This window comes from Bombyx mori, chromosome 9, assembly GCF_030269925.1.
Source record: "Bombyx mori chromosome 9, ASM3026992v2".
Classification (NCBI taxonomy): domain Eukaryota; kingdom Metazoa; phylum Arthropoda; class Insecta; order Lepidoptera; family Bombycidae; genus Bombyx; species Bombyx mori.
The window spans coordinates 2,938,340-2,954,152 of NC_085115.1; the positions used below are offsets into that span (position 1 = coordinate 2,938,340).

Consider the following 15,813-nt stretch of genomic DNA (forward strand, 5'->3'; position numbering starts at 1 on the left):
ATGCTTAGCAGTTGACACCCACACCTTGAATATCGTATACTTAATATTAATGCAGTGAGAGTGAAATAAAAACAAATAAAAAATTTACAATTTATTTATACAACGGAACAATAATTACAATTTTAAGGATCGCTTTATACATATTAGTAATTAGCCATAGATAATTTAATTATAAATAACACGGTATACGAAAACAAATTGGATAAGTACACACAGAAAAGCTTTAAAATACTTAAACGAAATCAAAAGCTTTAGACATGAATCAATCATTTCATAATTGAATCATAGCCTTGACAAATTTTCCATAATATATATCCAAATAATAGATCCAAAAATAGCCAAATAATCGATTCGGATGTGGCTTAAGCTTGGATTTTGTTGAGGCGAAAACACAAATTTTGAAATATAATGAACATACCTATATAATTCAAAAAATTATGAAACGGATAGAAGAAACAATTAAATAGTTTTACCATTAGCGTTTAAGGTATAAATTACATCGAGGACTGAAAGGCTTTGGTTTAAGTAACATTTTTGCAACTTTACCAGAGATCCATTTAAAGTTTAAAATTTGGAAAGAATATCGTAACTAAAAGACTTCTTCGGCCATATGATTGGAGTAAACTTAATTGAAGTTCAATTAAAACATCGAACTGTTAATGCTAATGAAACGGATAAGAAATTTCGCTTAGGCCAAATGGCCTTTCACTTTTAGATTTATTTCCAGAAAATGATCTCCAAAGCACCTAAAAGATAGCGGTCATAATTAAAACTGCTTTTACAGTTTAATCTCATATTTATTATTTTCGTTTTATTATTTCCGACGTTTCAAATACTTTACAGCTTTAAAGGTAGTTTTAGATAGTTGAAGTTGAGATAGTCTGCGGTAGGCAGCGGCTTGGCTCTGCCACTGGCATTGCTGAAGTCCATGGGCGACGGTAACCACTCACCACCAGTCGGGCCGTATGTTCGTCAGCCTACAAGGGCAATAAAAAAAGAAGTTGATTATGTATGTAAAGGTAATTTTAATGACGGTTACGTCTGGTGAAAACTGAAAAACTAAGTAACGGTCAGTAACTGTTCAAAGTGAAGTTTTCACCAATTACAAAGAACCCTCTTGAACATCAAGTAAAAAGGATTAAGATAATATAGCACAACGCGATTCGTATATTTGAATTAATTTCGGGTTAAGAGACAAGGAAAAGCTTATAATGCTGACAGAGACTACGTGGATCAATCAACTAAAACCATTCAAATTGGATGAACAGAATGAAAAACTCGCCTATATAATCGGAGTGGATGCCAAAGGTTTTAACATAATAGAGTATTTTAGAAATATGATATGGCTAGCTTCTCGAGGAATTATATACAGCGATTGATTTTTCGACATGACAACGTCTTATAATTCGATGGAGCCGGCTGCACGCACGAAAAAACATGACTCATGAGGCGTTCCATTTAAGGCTTGAAGTGCAAGCGAGGACGCGCAACGAGCGACAAAGAGGCACAATCGGCCTCCACGTTCGGCAGCGTTCGACATGTCTCTCTCCTACTTGAGTGAGCGATGCATCCGCGTGGACAGCTGCTATACAATAATACATTTACATGTTTTCGTCAAGTATGAAGTTCAGTGAAAAGTAAATGTGGTGAGTGGTGTCAATTGTCCATACAAAATATCTATCAAACAAATAAAATTAAAATTTTCTTTTGAAAAATGAAACCATACCATCAGTATTTTCTTATGACGTTGTCACGTTCAACTATCATCAGTAAACCGACTTTACAGACAACCGATTTTTTTTGTTAACAATGTGTCGCTTATAATCTGCTTATCTATTCACAGCGGAGATAGCAAAAAAAATTGTTTATTCTCTCAAAGGGAACAATCTCGTACAAATCAACATTAATTATTTACATTTATCGATAAACTCAATTTTCCGCAATCGTTGCGTTGTTTCCAAGCTTAATGCTTCCAACGAAACACTTAATTTCCGAGAAGCTTACAAATCTGTTTATAACTTCGCAAAGTTCAATTTAATTCTTGTAACTAAAATTCGTTTGCTACTTATCCTTAAAACTTTTTTTATCTCTGTCGAAGACTGAGTATGCAATGAAGATGAAAATTGCAATGCGACTACTGTATTAAAATTTACTTTCTCAAATTATGTTAATTAAACAGTATTAATTGGAGATAATATGCTTCTTGGAAATAAAGTGATTCAAAATTAGCAATGGAAACTTAATTACTTTACTCTAATTCGTGGGTATAGAGTTTCAGGAAAGTCATCACTGTCTTCAGCTGAATACTTTATCTATAGTTAGATTCACATCGATCACTTACATCGTAACATTAAACAGTCTCTTCCTACGCGTGGACAAAATAGGTACAAAACGGAATGTCTTATTTTCAGATGGAATCATAGTTTATAAAGGCTTCGTCAAACAGAACGCGTACTTAGCGCAGCGTTTTAACGTCGCGCTCTTTTCATGTCACACAAATTGACTAGATGAGTCCAACGCTCCTTGACGAAACGCATTCGCCAAATCATAGTGCCTTTCGATAGCAGTGTGAAAATTTAAAAGTATTAAGATGTCGAGTGATTCAGATGTGGCATTGTATAAGCACGACTATTTTCTAACAAATTCTATAAAATTTTGTATTTTAATACACATTCACTCGGACGCTAAATTAATGAAATTTGTAAAAAAATACAACGCCTGACGTCAAAGAGTCCTAACACCGCGACAGAGCGTTGCGTACTTATAGCGCTGGGGCTCTGTTTGGCAGTATGTTACCATAGTAGTACAGCACATCTCGCCGTCAGTTTAGCGTTCTGACGCGCGCTAAGTACGCGTTCTGTTTGACGAAGCCTTAAACGTACCATTTCTGAAGCCGCTTCAACAATCTTAGTTACAAAGTTCAATTGTCATCATAGCATACAATTCTCACAGTTCTAAACGTCACGCTATTATCACGAACATTACGTATAGTCCAATGCTGACATGAAAATTTCTCGGTGCTGCAGCTTCCATTGGAGGCCAACCGTCGCTCCAGGGTCCACGAACCCCGGCCTCTGGTCACATTGTCGTCATCATTTCTATAATTATTCACTCTCAATAAAACACGATTCAAATTAATAATTCCAATAACAGTGAGGTTTGTGTTATTGAGATTGATTAAAAGCATACATCGAAACTAGATATATAAAAACATTAAACACTTTTAGTATCAGGACATGACATAGACTTTCCTCGAGACTTTACACACAAAAACTAATTCCAGACACTACAAAATGTTTTATTGTAAACACGTCTCACTAATATTTAACATATCATACATTCAGATTATATTTTTCTTACTGATGTCCGTATGGGTAGGTACCACCAACCCTGCCTATTTCTGCCGTGAATGGGTTTCGGTTTGAAGGGTGAGGCAGCCGTTGTACTATACTGAGACCTTAGAACTCATATCTCAAGTGGCGGCATTTACGTAGTAGATCTCTGTAACCACTTAACACCAAGTGGGCAGTGAGCTCATCCACCCATCTAAGCAATAAAAAATATATTATTTGAATAATGATTTAATGCATACCGAGATTCTGCATTTGGTGCTGGCTGAGAACAACGTATGGATTGTTAAGAGCCGGATCTTCTAAGACTCCGCGGTGAAGTTGTTCTAAATGCCTTTCTGTATCATCTAAAAATTATAAATTAAATTCTTCAACTGAACATAATAACCTACCAGAACTACTAACCTAGAATCTACCCACTTATGTAAAGCTCTCCCTCTTTAAGAACGGTTAGCTGGTAGATAACTCAATTGTTGAGTTAAGCTCGCCATTTTATAACTTTTCGCAATAATTGTATTGTATTAACTGTGTGCACAATAAATAATAAAGAATAATTTGGCTGTGTGGTGTTTAAAATATGAACATCCGAACTCTTGTCGTTGGTAGCGTAAAGACGACTACGGGATATACCAAAAAAGGATAACGCTCTTTGCCTATTACTCCAGTATACAACTATCGCATTTAGTGGTTATAAGATCTATTATAAGCCCGCATGGGTAGGTACGCGAAGAAGTAACATGTTGTGATTTGAAGGTTGGAACAACCGCTAAACAATATTTTATCATATTTGAGATATCAATATCACACGTCAAGGAGGTAGGATTTACCTTTTGATTTCTATAACAAGATTTCTAATTTCTATAACGAGATTTCTATAACAATATTGGGCCTTACCCAATTATTCAACAATTGATTTCTATAAACTTGAACTTAATGCAACATCACGATTAGTTGAGCGGGACGAAGTTTAATAACGCGGTTAGATATGCCATCGGAACTTAGCAATCAGATGCTACCAAAAATTGTAAACTTACATGTGACCGGCGTAGTTGTAGGCGGTTGACTCGTAGTTGATGTTGTGGTTGTAGTTGTAGTTGTAGTAGTAGTAGTAGAAGTGGTTGTCGTGGTTGTTGTTGTTAGAACTGAAGGATAGAATATAGTGTAAATAGTCAAAATAGATTTATCTATTAAATATGGATTGTAAAAACTAGTTTTGAGGAAGCATACAAGAAGATACTGAATGAGAGTAAGTAATACTTGAAAAATAATATAAATATGGGCTGCTTAGTCGGTTCAATGGTTTTTATTTGGTACTTTTCTCGAAATTCAATACTCACGATGTAAAAACAATTCCGCCTGGGCTTTCCCAAGCGTGTTCTCGACGTGACATCTGTAAGCTCCAGCATCTTCTATAGACATGTCAGTCACAACTAAATTCACCGTATGTCGATATCCTCTTGAACTAATACTCAATCTATGTTTTGTACCTATAAAATGAAATGTGTATTTTCATTGTTCATTCCACTATACCGGATTTGAATAAAATTTGAGGAATTGAACAAATGTTTATCTTAAACTAATCTAATATAAGATTTTATATCGTGAATCACTTTTATGTCAAGCGGTCAAATAAGCATAGTGTAGTTATAATATAAGTTCATAATATTATGATCTTAATGCCAATTTCCCTTAAGACTCATACATGTATTGATTATCTATTCACGAATGAAGAGAATAAATAACAATATTATCAGGCTGGCAAAAAATAAATAGTCAATTACTTATAGTAGATAATGTTAAAGATAACAGTAGCCGTGTGGTAGGCTTATAATGATCTTCCAAAAATTTTGGGGTAAAGCAAAAGCGTATCTGTTTTAAAGAGATGGATAGTCATTATTCCAATGAAATAGAGATTTTAACCACACGTTTCAGAGTGAGAGTAACGGGATGCTTTATTTGTGGACCCTGATAATCGCTTGATATAAGATCTATATGCAAAAACACTTATCATATGTGACCAATGCAACTCTACTAAGAAATTAATCCTCACCGTTTACAAGTCGTTGTTCCCCATTGAGTGTCCAATATACACCTGGATGCGGAAATGCTTCAGCTGTACACTGAAGGGTTACAGCACCTCCAGCTGGTGCTCTTACAGCTACACGACCAGCCCATACTGATGGCCCGACTATAATAAAATTATATAGCACTAATATTATTGCTTACATTTTATTAAAATAATAAAGCGTTCTATTAGCCTGATCGAACACTAAGAACATCTTTAAATGCCACAAAAGTAACTCAGTGTTTTAGTATCAAGACTTTATTCTTTGTTCGTTGTTGCTTACATTTCCATACTTCCAATGAACACTAGTTTAACTCAAAATTTTGAAATTTTCGTTTTTCACGCAAATCGCTTCACTATTTTAAAAGTATTACAAATTATTATTGATGGGGTTCGAAGCAAGAGTAAATCAGCTAGTTTCACAAAAAAAAACCTTAAATATATCTGCAAGATTTTATTAACTTTTTTCGTTTAAACGCTCCTCCTGTAATCCTACGAATTTGGAGTTAGTGTAGTGTTCATTGGAGGCATCGATTTTATCTTTGTGCATATACAACATTATAAATACGAGTATTATTTCCAAAAAAAGTTCTAAGAAAGTTTTTGAACCGAAAAAATAAATAAGAAATTTTGTCAAAGACCAAGTTCTACAAACTTTAGTTTGATATCAAGCATATTTTATAGAATTTTAGACACATGAACTATTTTAAAACTCACACATAACGTTGATTAGAATCCTCTTGCTTACTGAAGGAGGGACGCCATTTGTGGCGATGCACAGATATGCGCCAGACGATGCTCTCTCGACTCCGGTTAGATTCAACCACGGACTGTTCCATTTGGAGACTTGAACAAAGGACAGGAAATTGATGCATTCATACATTGTTCTACAACAGAATTGTTGCATCAGAGACATACGTATCTATGTGTTACGCATTTATTGTATTACCTCTGTGTACTATATTATCTATACTCTATACTAATATTATAAAGAGGAAAGATTTATTTGTTTGTTTGTATTGAATAGGCTCCGAAACTACTGAACCGTTTTGAAAAAATCTTTCACTGTTTGGAAGGTACACTATTCCCGAGTGACATAGGCTATAATTTTTTTTGAAAAAACTTAGGGATCCTTACTAAAACTCAAATAATGTAACCCAAGGTGTAAAAAAAAATACCCAAAATATTATTTACATCGAAAATTATTGATGATAGAATAAAATAATGTAATGTAAAAATAATGTAATAATACCTTGTAGAACACATTATTAATTACAAAAAGTGTCGCGACAGCACATATCTAATTATGATAGTTAAGCCGCAATAAGTGTTATTTTATTTAAAAAAATTAAATAACGTCAAATATCGTTGAAATTTTTGTTAAAGATCCGAGCGAAGCCGGAGCCGGCCGCTAGTAATCTAATAAAATTTCAAACGGAAATATATTTGTTTTCGTTTACCAAGTAACACAAATCGAGGATCATTAAAGAGATTTCGTTAGAATATTAAAATAATTGTGACAAACCTCGCAAAATTAGCACAATTTCCCTTAATTCCCCAAACAAACAATCGTTTTATTTAAATTCGCTATGAAATAGCCTTTATCTGGCATTCACACTACTGTGGCTCGGCAAACATACAATGCGGAGCTCAGCAAAAACTGTCACAGTAATGCACACAAGTTGTCGCCATTCCAACAACTAACTACGGCCATACAAAGGAGAAACTTTTGTGGCTGCGGTTATAAATTGAATGTAAACTCTTATTTGCATTGTACGCTTAAACAAACTGAGTACAAAACTGCAGAGTATTATTATACTTGAGACTTTCTAAGTATTGGAACATCAAGTGCTTGTTTCAAGTTACGTTGGTAGAGACGTAGTCGGTTTCTTGTTATCTGCAAAATCACTTCGAGGTAGAACTTTGGAGATGTTTTCGAATTGTTTTGTTTATAAGCTACCACCAATTACAGTTAATGCTCCATAATAATAGCTGTAACATTATGCTTTGCTTTTGGGAATTATAATTGTGCAATATTATTTAATATAATACACCAAATGCCGAAATATTTTGGACAGCTTAAACAAAGGTTAATTGTGATCTTACGATATGTGTATTTACATAAAATGTGAGAAAATGTTTATATGAAATTGTTAATTTTTGTTTTAATGAGTGAACGAAATCACGGCTTAACCAATACAAAGCTACCGCATAAAATAGAAATTGGGACTGTAATGACGCCACCCATCCAGAAACATATTCTGTTGCATAACGATAGTTCAAGCTTCAATGTATGAGCGTATATTCGGAGTAGAAACAATCAGGATTCTCGTCCCGAATGATCTCAGAATATGCTTTCGAAATTTTTTATTGATTATTAACTTTATACGGAAAAATTCTACCTGTGATGACCATAAAACAAATCCTTCCAAGAAAATTCCGAATTGCCGCTCAATGAAGGTTTTTTTGGGATTATTGAGCTTGATACCCCCACACTAGACTTCCGGAAGATTATCGAAAAACGACTCACACGTGTATTAACGACTGAACGAGGATAATATCATTACTTGGAGAGCATTAGAGGGTTTTCGGTTGTCCTGAATTAAGATTGATTCATATTAGTAGACGTAGAGATAAAGAAATTCCAAAAAGTATATAATATAAAATCATTAATCGGCTATTAGCATTTGTTTGGAAACGACGAAAGTTTCTCACGCTGTCGATAGATGTTGTTTTTATGGACCAGACCAAAGCTTTTGATGCAATCAAACTTACAAACAAGGGCTTTCTTGAAATTAACGTGGTAGGACGTATTGTAAGCCCGCATGTGTATGACCACCATCCTGCTTATTTCTGCTACGAAGCAATAATGGTTCGATTTGAAAACCGATTTTTAAAACGTAAACATTTCTTTCAGATACTCACCTAATGACAAAAAAACGATCTCCAACACGATGGACCGACCTCATAAAATCTGTTACTCACTCCAACATAAATGTTTGCTCTCACTCTGCGGAACATCGTGCCACATGGCGTCGCATCGCGAGAGCATCGGTATCGCAGGATCCGACTGATGCATGACCACGACCACTCTGTCAAGAGTGTACGAATAGGAAGAACTCACCTAATGTTTGATTATCTATTTTGAAGTGTCTAGAGTCTTCCCTTCTCCATGTTATGCTGGGAAGTGGGGTCCCGGTGGCGATACAGCGTAACGCCGCATTTTCTCCTTCTTTTACAAGTACCTCACCACTGCTTGCGTCATCGTCAATATCTGGTGGAACTGGTGAAAAAACAACCATCATTGGCTCTTCTTTACACAAGATCTTGACAAGAACAGAATCTGGTTCGGAGAACATGAAAATTGTGGACTACCTATCATCCGTGCTGCCTATTTCTGAAGCAAAGATATGCGTTCCGATGTATAGGGAAGAATAACTTCTGTTTCTCTATATCTGAGAATTCGATTTATGGTCGAAATCTTGATGGGGACATTCTTATTATGACATCTATGGCCTAAGCTCAGGTGTGCTCTCAGCGTTTCTACGCTAATTAGGATTTGTATATTATTATAATATAAAATTGTTTTGATCACTTTTTTTTTCTTGATAGCTTTTCAAGAGTTGTATATATAATTATAACTACTTTATACGGTTTATTATTATCGTTATTTCGAACCTTTTGATTACATTACCGGTTTCGTGGTCACGGATGACTAACCTTCAAAAACATGCTTAGAAATTGGTTTTATGCTCTTCAATGAAAACAGCATAGCATATATTATCGTTGCCTATTTTCATAAAGTAACACTGCGTGCTTAAAATGATTTTAAATGCTCAAGTTTTCAAACTTTCTACGTAGGTGTTTTTACAATCGTTTCCTACTAACGGCTTTTAAAGGCGGCTTAGACTGTCACTGGGGAATTTTACCAAATAGCTCCCTGCTGCCAAAATACGATATGTAACAGCTTATGAGTAGGAAAACCGTCTCGCAGTGATAGCATCACTATGTTAACGAAAATAAAGCCTATAATAAGCGATGCAGCCAAGAGTCTGCGTCTGCGTCAAGTATGAGCGAAAGAGACAAAACTCTGTGTATATCTATAATATATGGGACTTTTTACTAAGACTATATTCTAGAACAATATTAAAGAGAACATACCGACAACTTGTAGGAAGTGAGTCTGACTCATCATTGGTTCGGTGTTGACCTGACACATGTATCGTCCGCCGTCAGCTGGGCCGATTTCTTTCAGGCCCAATGTCCAGGCGCCGTCGCCATGGCTGACGCTGATCCTGTGGTTCTTGGTGATCACGTGTCCGGCTATTGTAAGTATAGTTTGCGTGTCAACGCGAAGCCATGCGACCTTTTGGAAGATAAAGTTAAAAACACTATGCATAAATTTAGATTTAAAATTATTTTTGAAGTGACCGATTTATTTATCGGTGACCTTTAAATGCAATTGCAATTGTACGATGAAAAACACACTGAAAGTAATTGTTATATACATTAACGCAACAAAATAATTCTTATTTATAGTGGGGTATATGAAAACCGCGTAGTACGGTATTCGTATATCAATTTTAAGGTTTTTTTATGTCCATACGTAGACGAGCATACGGTACACCTTATGATGAGCGGTTACCGTCACCCATGGATGTCAATAATAGCAGCGGCAAAACCAAGCCGCTGCCTACCGTTCAGTATTCTGCACAAGCCTCGTTTGAAGAAAAACATGTCATAACGCCCGGGAAACACCGTGGAGGGGAATTCATTCCAAAGCCGGATGGTACGTGGCAAAAAAGATTTCTGGAAACGCACTGTGGGACGAACGCAGTGGTTCTAAGTAGTATGGATGGACACTCTACTCCGGTGGCGGGCGTTGCGATAGTAAAAACGAGAAGATGGGATCATCTCAAACAATTCCTCAGAGAAAACTAAACGAAATGGGAACGTGTAAACGAAATCGGCACGCAGTTTCCTATGAACGACCTTTTAAATGATATTCTGCTATATTATAAGTGTAATGTGATTTCGATTATCGTTAAACATTTACGTGGTAGTGTAGAAGAATATTTCGGTAAGACATTTCAACATTTGGCCTTAATGTTTCAGTTACTTCGTGTTCCATTTGGTGTTTAGTTTTATACTTAGCAGAGAACATCATACCGAGGTCTGAATTTGGTAAGGACTGCCCTACACCTTGAATCGGATTTCACAGTTGTTTTGCGGCAGAAACAGGTTTGTATCTTTTTTTATTTTTCCTACCTAAGCTGTTAGCCTTGAGAGGATATGTCAGCGTAAGTTTAACTAGTAGGTGAGCTCACGGGGCTCAAACCTGACGACGTTGCTAACACGAACCCTAGCAAGAGCCGTGCTTCGCAGAATCTACGACCGGATCGGAAACGGGACTGTGTTTGTGGGTTAATTTACTCGTCGAGCCCTTCGTCGCAAGCGACAGGTTCGACGAGAACGATGACCGGATGTATCACTTATCCGTGCTGCATAACAACACTTCCTAGGATTTCTAGTGTTTTTACAAATTTACAATCGCATCGATTTGATATAAGTGACCCCCCGTTCTGACTTCACAAATTTACAATTTCGTCAATTTGATATAAGTAACTCCCCCATTCTGACCTTCGGCTTTATTGTAACAACTTTTACAAACAACGATAAAGTTATAGCGTAGGCTTACTAAACAAAAATATTTTACCTTTATCGAACAATGAAAAGCAATAGCAAAGCTTATGAACTTAAAATCAAAATAAATAATAAAAGACGTGATTTTTAAAGGTGTTGTTACGTAAAAGAATTGCAATATTAGCTTTCATAATGCGTTTCAATTTGAAGGGTGGGGCAGCCGCAGTAAGTATACGAACCCATCGCTTGCGACGAAGGGCTCGACGAGTGAATTGACCCACAGACACAGCCCACTGAGTTTCTCGCCCTATCTTTTCAGTGGGTCGCGTTTCCGATCCGGTGGTAGATTTAGCGAAGCACTGCTCTTGCTAGGGCCAGTGTTAACAACTTCTCAACGGTCGAGTGGTTCGCGAGACGCTCTGTCTATTTTCTCACTCTCGCTCTTCCTAAATTGTATTTTTTCTCTCTATCCGTAACGAATCTGTCGCGAGTAAAATTTTACTCTCAACGCGTCTAAAGAAGTTTCACTTCAAAAAGCAAGTGACGATATTCACTTTGTGATGTTTTTGGGCCACAACTACCACTTAACGCCAGGCGTAAGCTCGTCGGCCCGTGTAATACAACAAAACACACCACACCTCAAAAAGCATTATCCACGAACATAGCACAGCAAACCTTTTATTACCGAAAATTTAAAACGAACTAATTAACACAATGCTATCGAGAATCTGATCGGAAAACTTTACTCAATAGTAAAATACTAAGATTTCCTTCGACGAATGGCGAAACTTAAATAATAAATATTGAGCAAGAGCCAATAAACGTAGTTAATTAAACTGACTTTATGAAAGCTCGGTGTTCTATTGTGAATAAATTAAGCGCCACGCCGTAATACTTGTTCGATTTTGTTTTAAAATAATCTAAATTATTCATTGAACAAAATCAATTTATCATCAAACAGGAAGTACTTTGAAGTTTTTCTTTTTTTCGTGTATTACTAGAGTATTTTTTTTGCACTTACCCAAAAAAAAATTTTGATCCACATTACATTCGCAATGTTACTGATTAAACTAAATTTCAAAAAGCATCTGTTGTATACTTTTGGTGCCGACAAAACGCTCGAAGCTTTAAGCTTAGTGAAAATATATATGTTTTTTTTTATTGCTTAGATGTGTGGACGCGCTCACAGCCGCATTACTGCTTCACGGTAGAAATAGGCGGGGTGGTGGTACCTACCCGTGCGAACTCACAAGAGGTCCTACCACCAATAATTACGCAAACTATAATTTTCCGTGTGTATATTTTTGTGTTTAAAACTTTCACCTTGAAGGATTGTAGGTTATCGACTTGACATGTCAATGATGCATCTCTGCCCACTGCAACAGTAACATTTGAGCCAGCACCCACAAATTTCGGAAGATCTGAAAGAAAAAGAACAAAGGTTAAATAAAAGAACATATTTTTTATTGCTAGATGGGTAGACGAGCTCACAGCCCATCTGGTGTTAAGTGGTTACTGGAGCCCATAGACATCTACAACGTAAATGCGCCACCCACCTTGCGATATAAGTTCTAAGGTCTCAGTATAGTTACAACGGCTGCTCTACCTTTCAAACCGAAACGCATTACTGTTTCACGGCAGAAATAGGCAGGGCGGTGGTACCTACCCGTGCAGACTCACAAGAGGTCCTACCAAGAGTAAAGAGGTAGATAGATAGATAGCCCATAGATATCACAACTTGAATGATGCCGCCCAACTTGAGACATGAGTTCTAAGTCTCAAGTGTAATGGTCGACCCACAGCTCAAATCGGAGAGCATCACTGCTTCGCTTCGTGGTGGTACCAATAGGGTAGTTATTAATTATACACAATTATTTTATTTGTCAATTCAAGATACGCAAAAACTATGCACTCAAGTGTGTTCAGAAGCCGTAATCAGGGTCAAGTCAAATGCGACATCTCCAAACCGCACATAAAAAAGATAAGTGACCTAATATATTATAAACTGCCCACGCATATTCAATTGCAACACTCGTGAATAAAATAAATTATTGAATTTTAAATCATAGGTACTTAACGGCTTCAAACCTACAAGACTTAGATGAACGACACCGTTTATACCTACTTATACATTACGAGTATAATTATTACATAGCTCTTTATTTACTTACATAATTACACTAACAAAAAATATGTGCATAACTAGAACTTAGGCTACGATTTTCTTCTAAAGGTACACAACATAAACAGAAACATAAACACAAAACGAAGTATCGATTGAAATTACTACGAATACCAAGCATATCTGAGGTCGTCCGCGCAAAGATGGCCTAAGCTTATCGTATCGTATGTCGTAAGCTTACCATAGTTAATATGAAGATCATTTACTGGTGGCAGGACCTGTTGTGAGTCCGCGCGGGTAGGTACCACCACCCTGCCTATTTCTGCCGTGAAGCAGTAATGCGTTTCGGTTTGAAGGGTGGGGCAGCCGTTGTAACTATACCTTACAACTTATATCTCAAGGAGGGTGGCGCATTTACGTTGTAGATGTCTATGGGCTCCAGTAACCACTTAACATCAGGTGGGCTGTGAGCTCGTCCACCCATATAAGCAATAAAAAAAAAAAAAATTACACTGCTTCGCAGGCTAAAACAATACGCGCAAAAATAATGTTTACAAAGGTATCTGTTATCTATAGGTGAAACTAGGGATAGGCCAGTTTTGCATCAAAACTTCTCTTATGTTTTGAATAAATTGCAGTATATAAATACGAATATGACAATTTGTGGGCTAGGCCACTTTTGCGGTGAAGGTCAAGGGGCAACTTGAGGGGTAGAGGCCGCGCGGCGCGCTACCAGCACTCTAGCGCGCTGCCAAGGAGTAATAGAGCGACCGGTCGACGGTTTATCGCGTCCCGACCCGGCAGGCTAGTTCTGGTCCAGTGGGGTATTCCGGGACACCAGCGGCACCGTCTGGGCGGCCTGACGGGCTGCCGTACCGAGACAGCTGACGTTTCAGAGCCTTCGATTCGCCTCGAAGACTCCGTCGGCTGGGCGTCCTAGGGGTGAGCCGCGCCATCTGGTTGTAGTGTGGACCGCGGTAACCCCCTTCCTCATCCGGGTTCTGCCCTCGGAGGGGATCGGACGTCGGGTGTAAGAGTGCAGGGGAGTCGTTTAGTGGGTAGGCCCTAAAATCCTTGCGCGCGGTTTGCTCACAACACCATGCAGATCGTTGAGTGTCACATACTCCGCGCGCCTCTTATGCGCGGGGACCTCGGAGGAGGTTCGGACCCCGGCCGAAAAAAAATAAATAATGAAAGGCTGCTTTTGCGCTGACCGCTTCATTTATAAGGACACTTGTTGCGGCTGCATCTTACAGTAATCAGTTATTACAAGACTGAAAGTGATAAAAATATTTTATGTACCCTAAAGCTAAACGCAGCCATGCTATAGTAAAACGCATTATATGATGTTGACCGAAATTGACTAGTGCGGTGTACACTGCACTCTGAACTAAATCAAATTACTAAAACTAACCGAAATTCAATGTGGGACGGAATTTGGGAATAGAGGTTTCATGAAACGCACACGTTGCATATTCACTGAATTATTTGTTTTGTGGTTTTTTTGGTGCCGACCGATTAATGTTTAAAACCATTTTGTTATTGAGGGTTGATCGACCTATCTTTTTTATTGCTTCGTTGGGTGGACGAGCTCACAGCCCACCTGGTGTTAAGTGGTTATTGGAGCCTATAGACATCTACAACGTAAATGCGCCACCCACCTTGAAATATAAGTTCCAAAGTCTCAAGTATAGTTACAACGGCTGCTCCACCCTTCAAACCGAAACGCATTACTCCTTCACGGCAGAAATAGGCAGAGCGGTGGTACCTACCCATGCGGACTCACAAGAGGTCCTACCACCAGTAATAATTTAAAGAGACAACTGTTATGAAATACAGTGACGGTTTCGACATGCCATCTCAAGGTGGATAATGATATCCACGTTGAGATGTTTATGAGTTTTGGTCACCTTTTTCCACCAGTATATTCGTCTCCCAGTAAAAAGCTGTAAATATTTCTAATTAACTGATCAAAAAAGTAATAACATCAAGTAAACAAAAAAAAAGCGAACATCATCTGCATTATTCAATGAAAAACAGGAAAATAAGAAAATGATAAATATGTTGTCACTAGCAACATAAGAAGAGAAACGAATAGGTCCCGAGACAACGCCAGCGAACGTATGAACGAAATGTTCTGAAAATGCATTAGGGAGCATTCAGCGCGTCCGATCTCGATCGTTATAGTTTTCTCATTTTCCAAGATATGAGTTTGTTCGTTCGTGGAAATAGAAAAGTATTTGTTGTGCTTCGCGAATTCGTTTTCCGAATAAGTACCGAAAGGAGAAATCGAATTGGTTTCGCTACTTAACTTTCAACTATAGTTATTTAATGCGAACACAAGTAGTCAAGGAGACTCCGTGAAAAGGTTGAACGATATCTTGAATCGTGTAGAGTCATACTATTATTTTATTATTATTTACTTCTGTTTTTTTTTTCTCAGCAAACGCTGGTATGTATTTATTATTTACGGGCCTTAGCCAAATAAATCATAAGGAATAAATATTTTAATGTCCGTTAGTTGAATTTTCTTCTGTTTCTAAAAACTTACGAACAGTTCTACAGTTCTAATATAGCATTATTATTATTATTATTATTTTTATTATTACTTGGATAGTTAGACGATCTCACAG

The 15,813-nt window shown here is 37.2% G+C and overlaps 2 protein-coding genes across 2 annotated transcripts in view; one reads left to right on the forward strand and one right to left on the reverse strand.

Moving 5' to 3' along the window:
* Positions 1-15,813, forward strand: part of LOC119628919 (uncharacterized) — a 572,605-nt gene that overhangs the window by 519,613 nt on the left and 37,179 nt on the right. The gene's annotated exons all lie outside the window — the stretch shown is intronic.
* The window catches only part of LOC101746133 (protein CEPU-1), a 71,646-nt gene continuing 55,911 nt past the window's right edge, over positions 79-15,813 (reverse strand). Inside the window, exons 2-10 of the mRNA XM_012697265.4 lie at positions 12,382-12,479; positions 9,577-9,781; positions 8,540-8,698; positions 6,133-6,261; positions 5,401-5,538; positions 4,688-4,837; positions 4,385-4,492; positions 3,593-3,697; positions 79-3,098 (exon numbers count right to left, since the gene is read on the reverse strand). Coding sequence (XP_012552719.1) covers positions 3,079-3,098; positions 3,593-3,697; positions 4,385-4,492; positions 4,688-4,837; positions 5,401-5,538; positions 6,133-6,261; positions 8,540-8,698; positions 9,577-9,781; positions 12,382-12,479 — 1,112 coding nt within the window. The 3' untranslated portion in view covers positions 79-3,078. The remainder of the gene's footprint in view (positions 3,099-3,592; positions 3,698-4,384; positions 4,493-4,687; positions 4,838-5,400; positions 5,539-6,132; positions 6,262-8,539; positions 8,699-9,576; positions 9,782-12,381; positions 12,480-15,813) is intronic.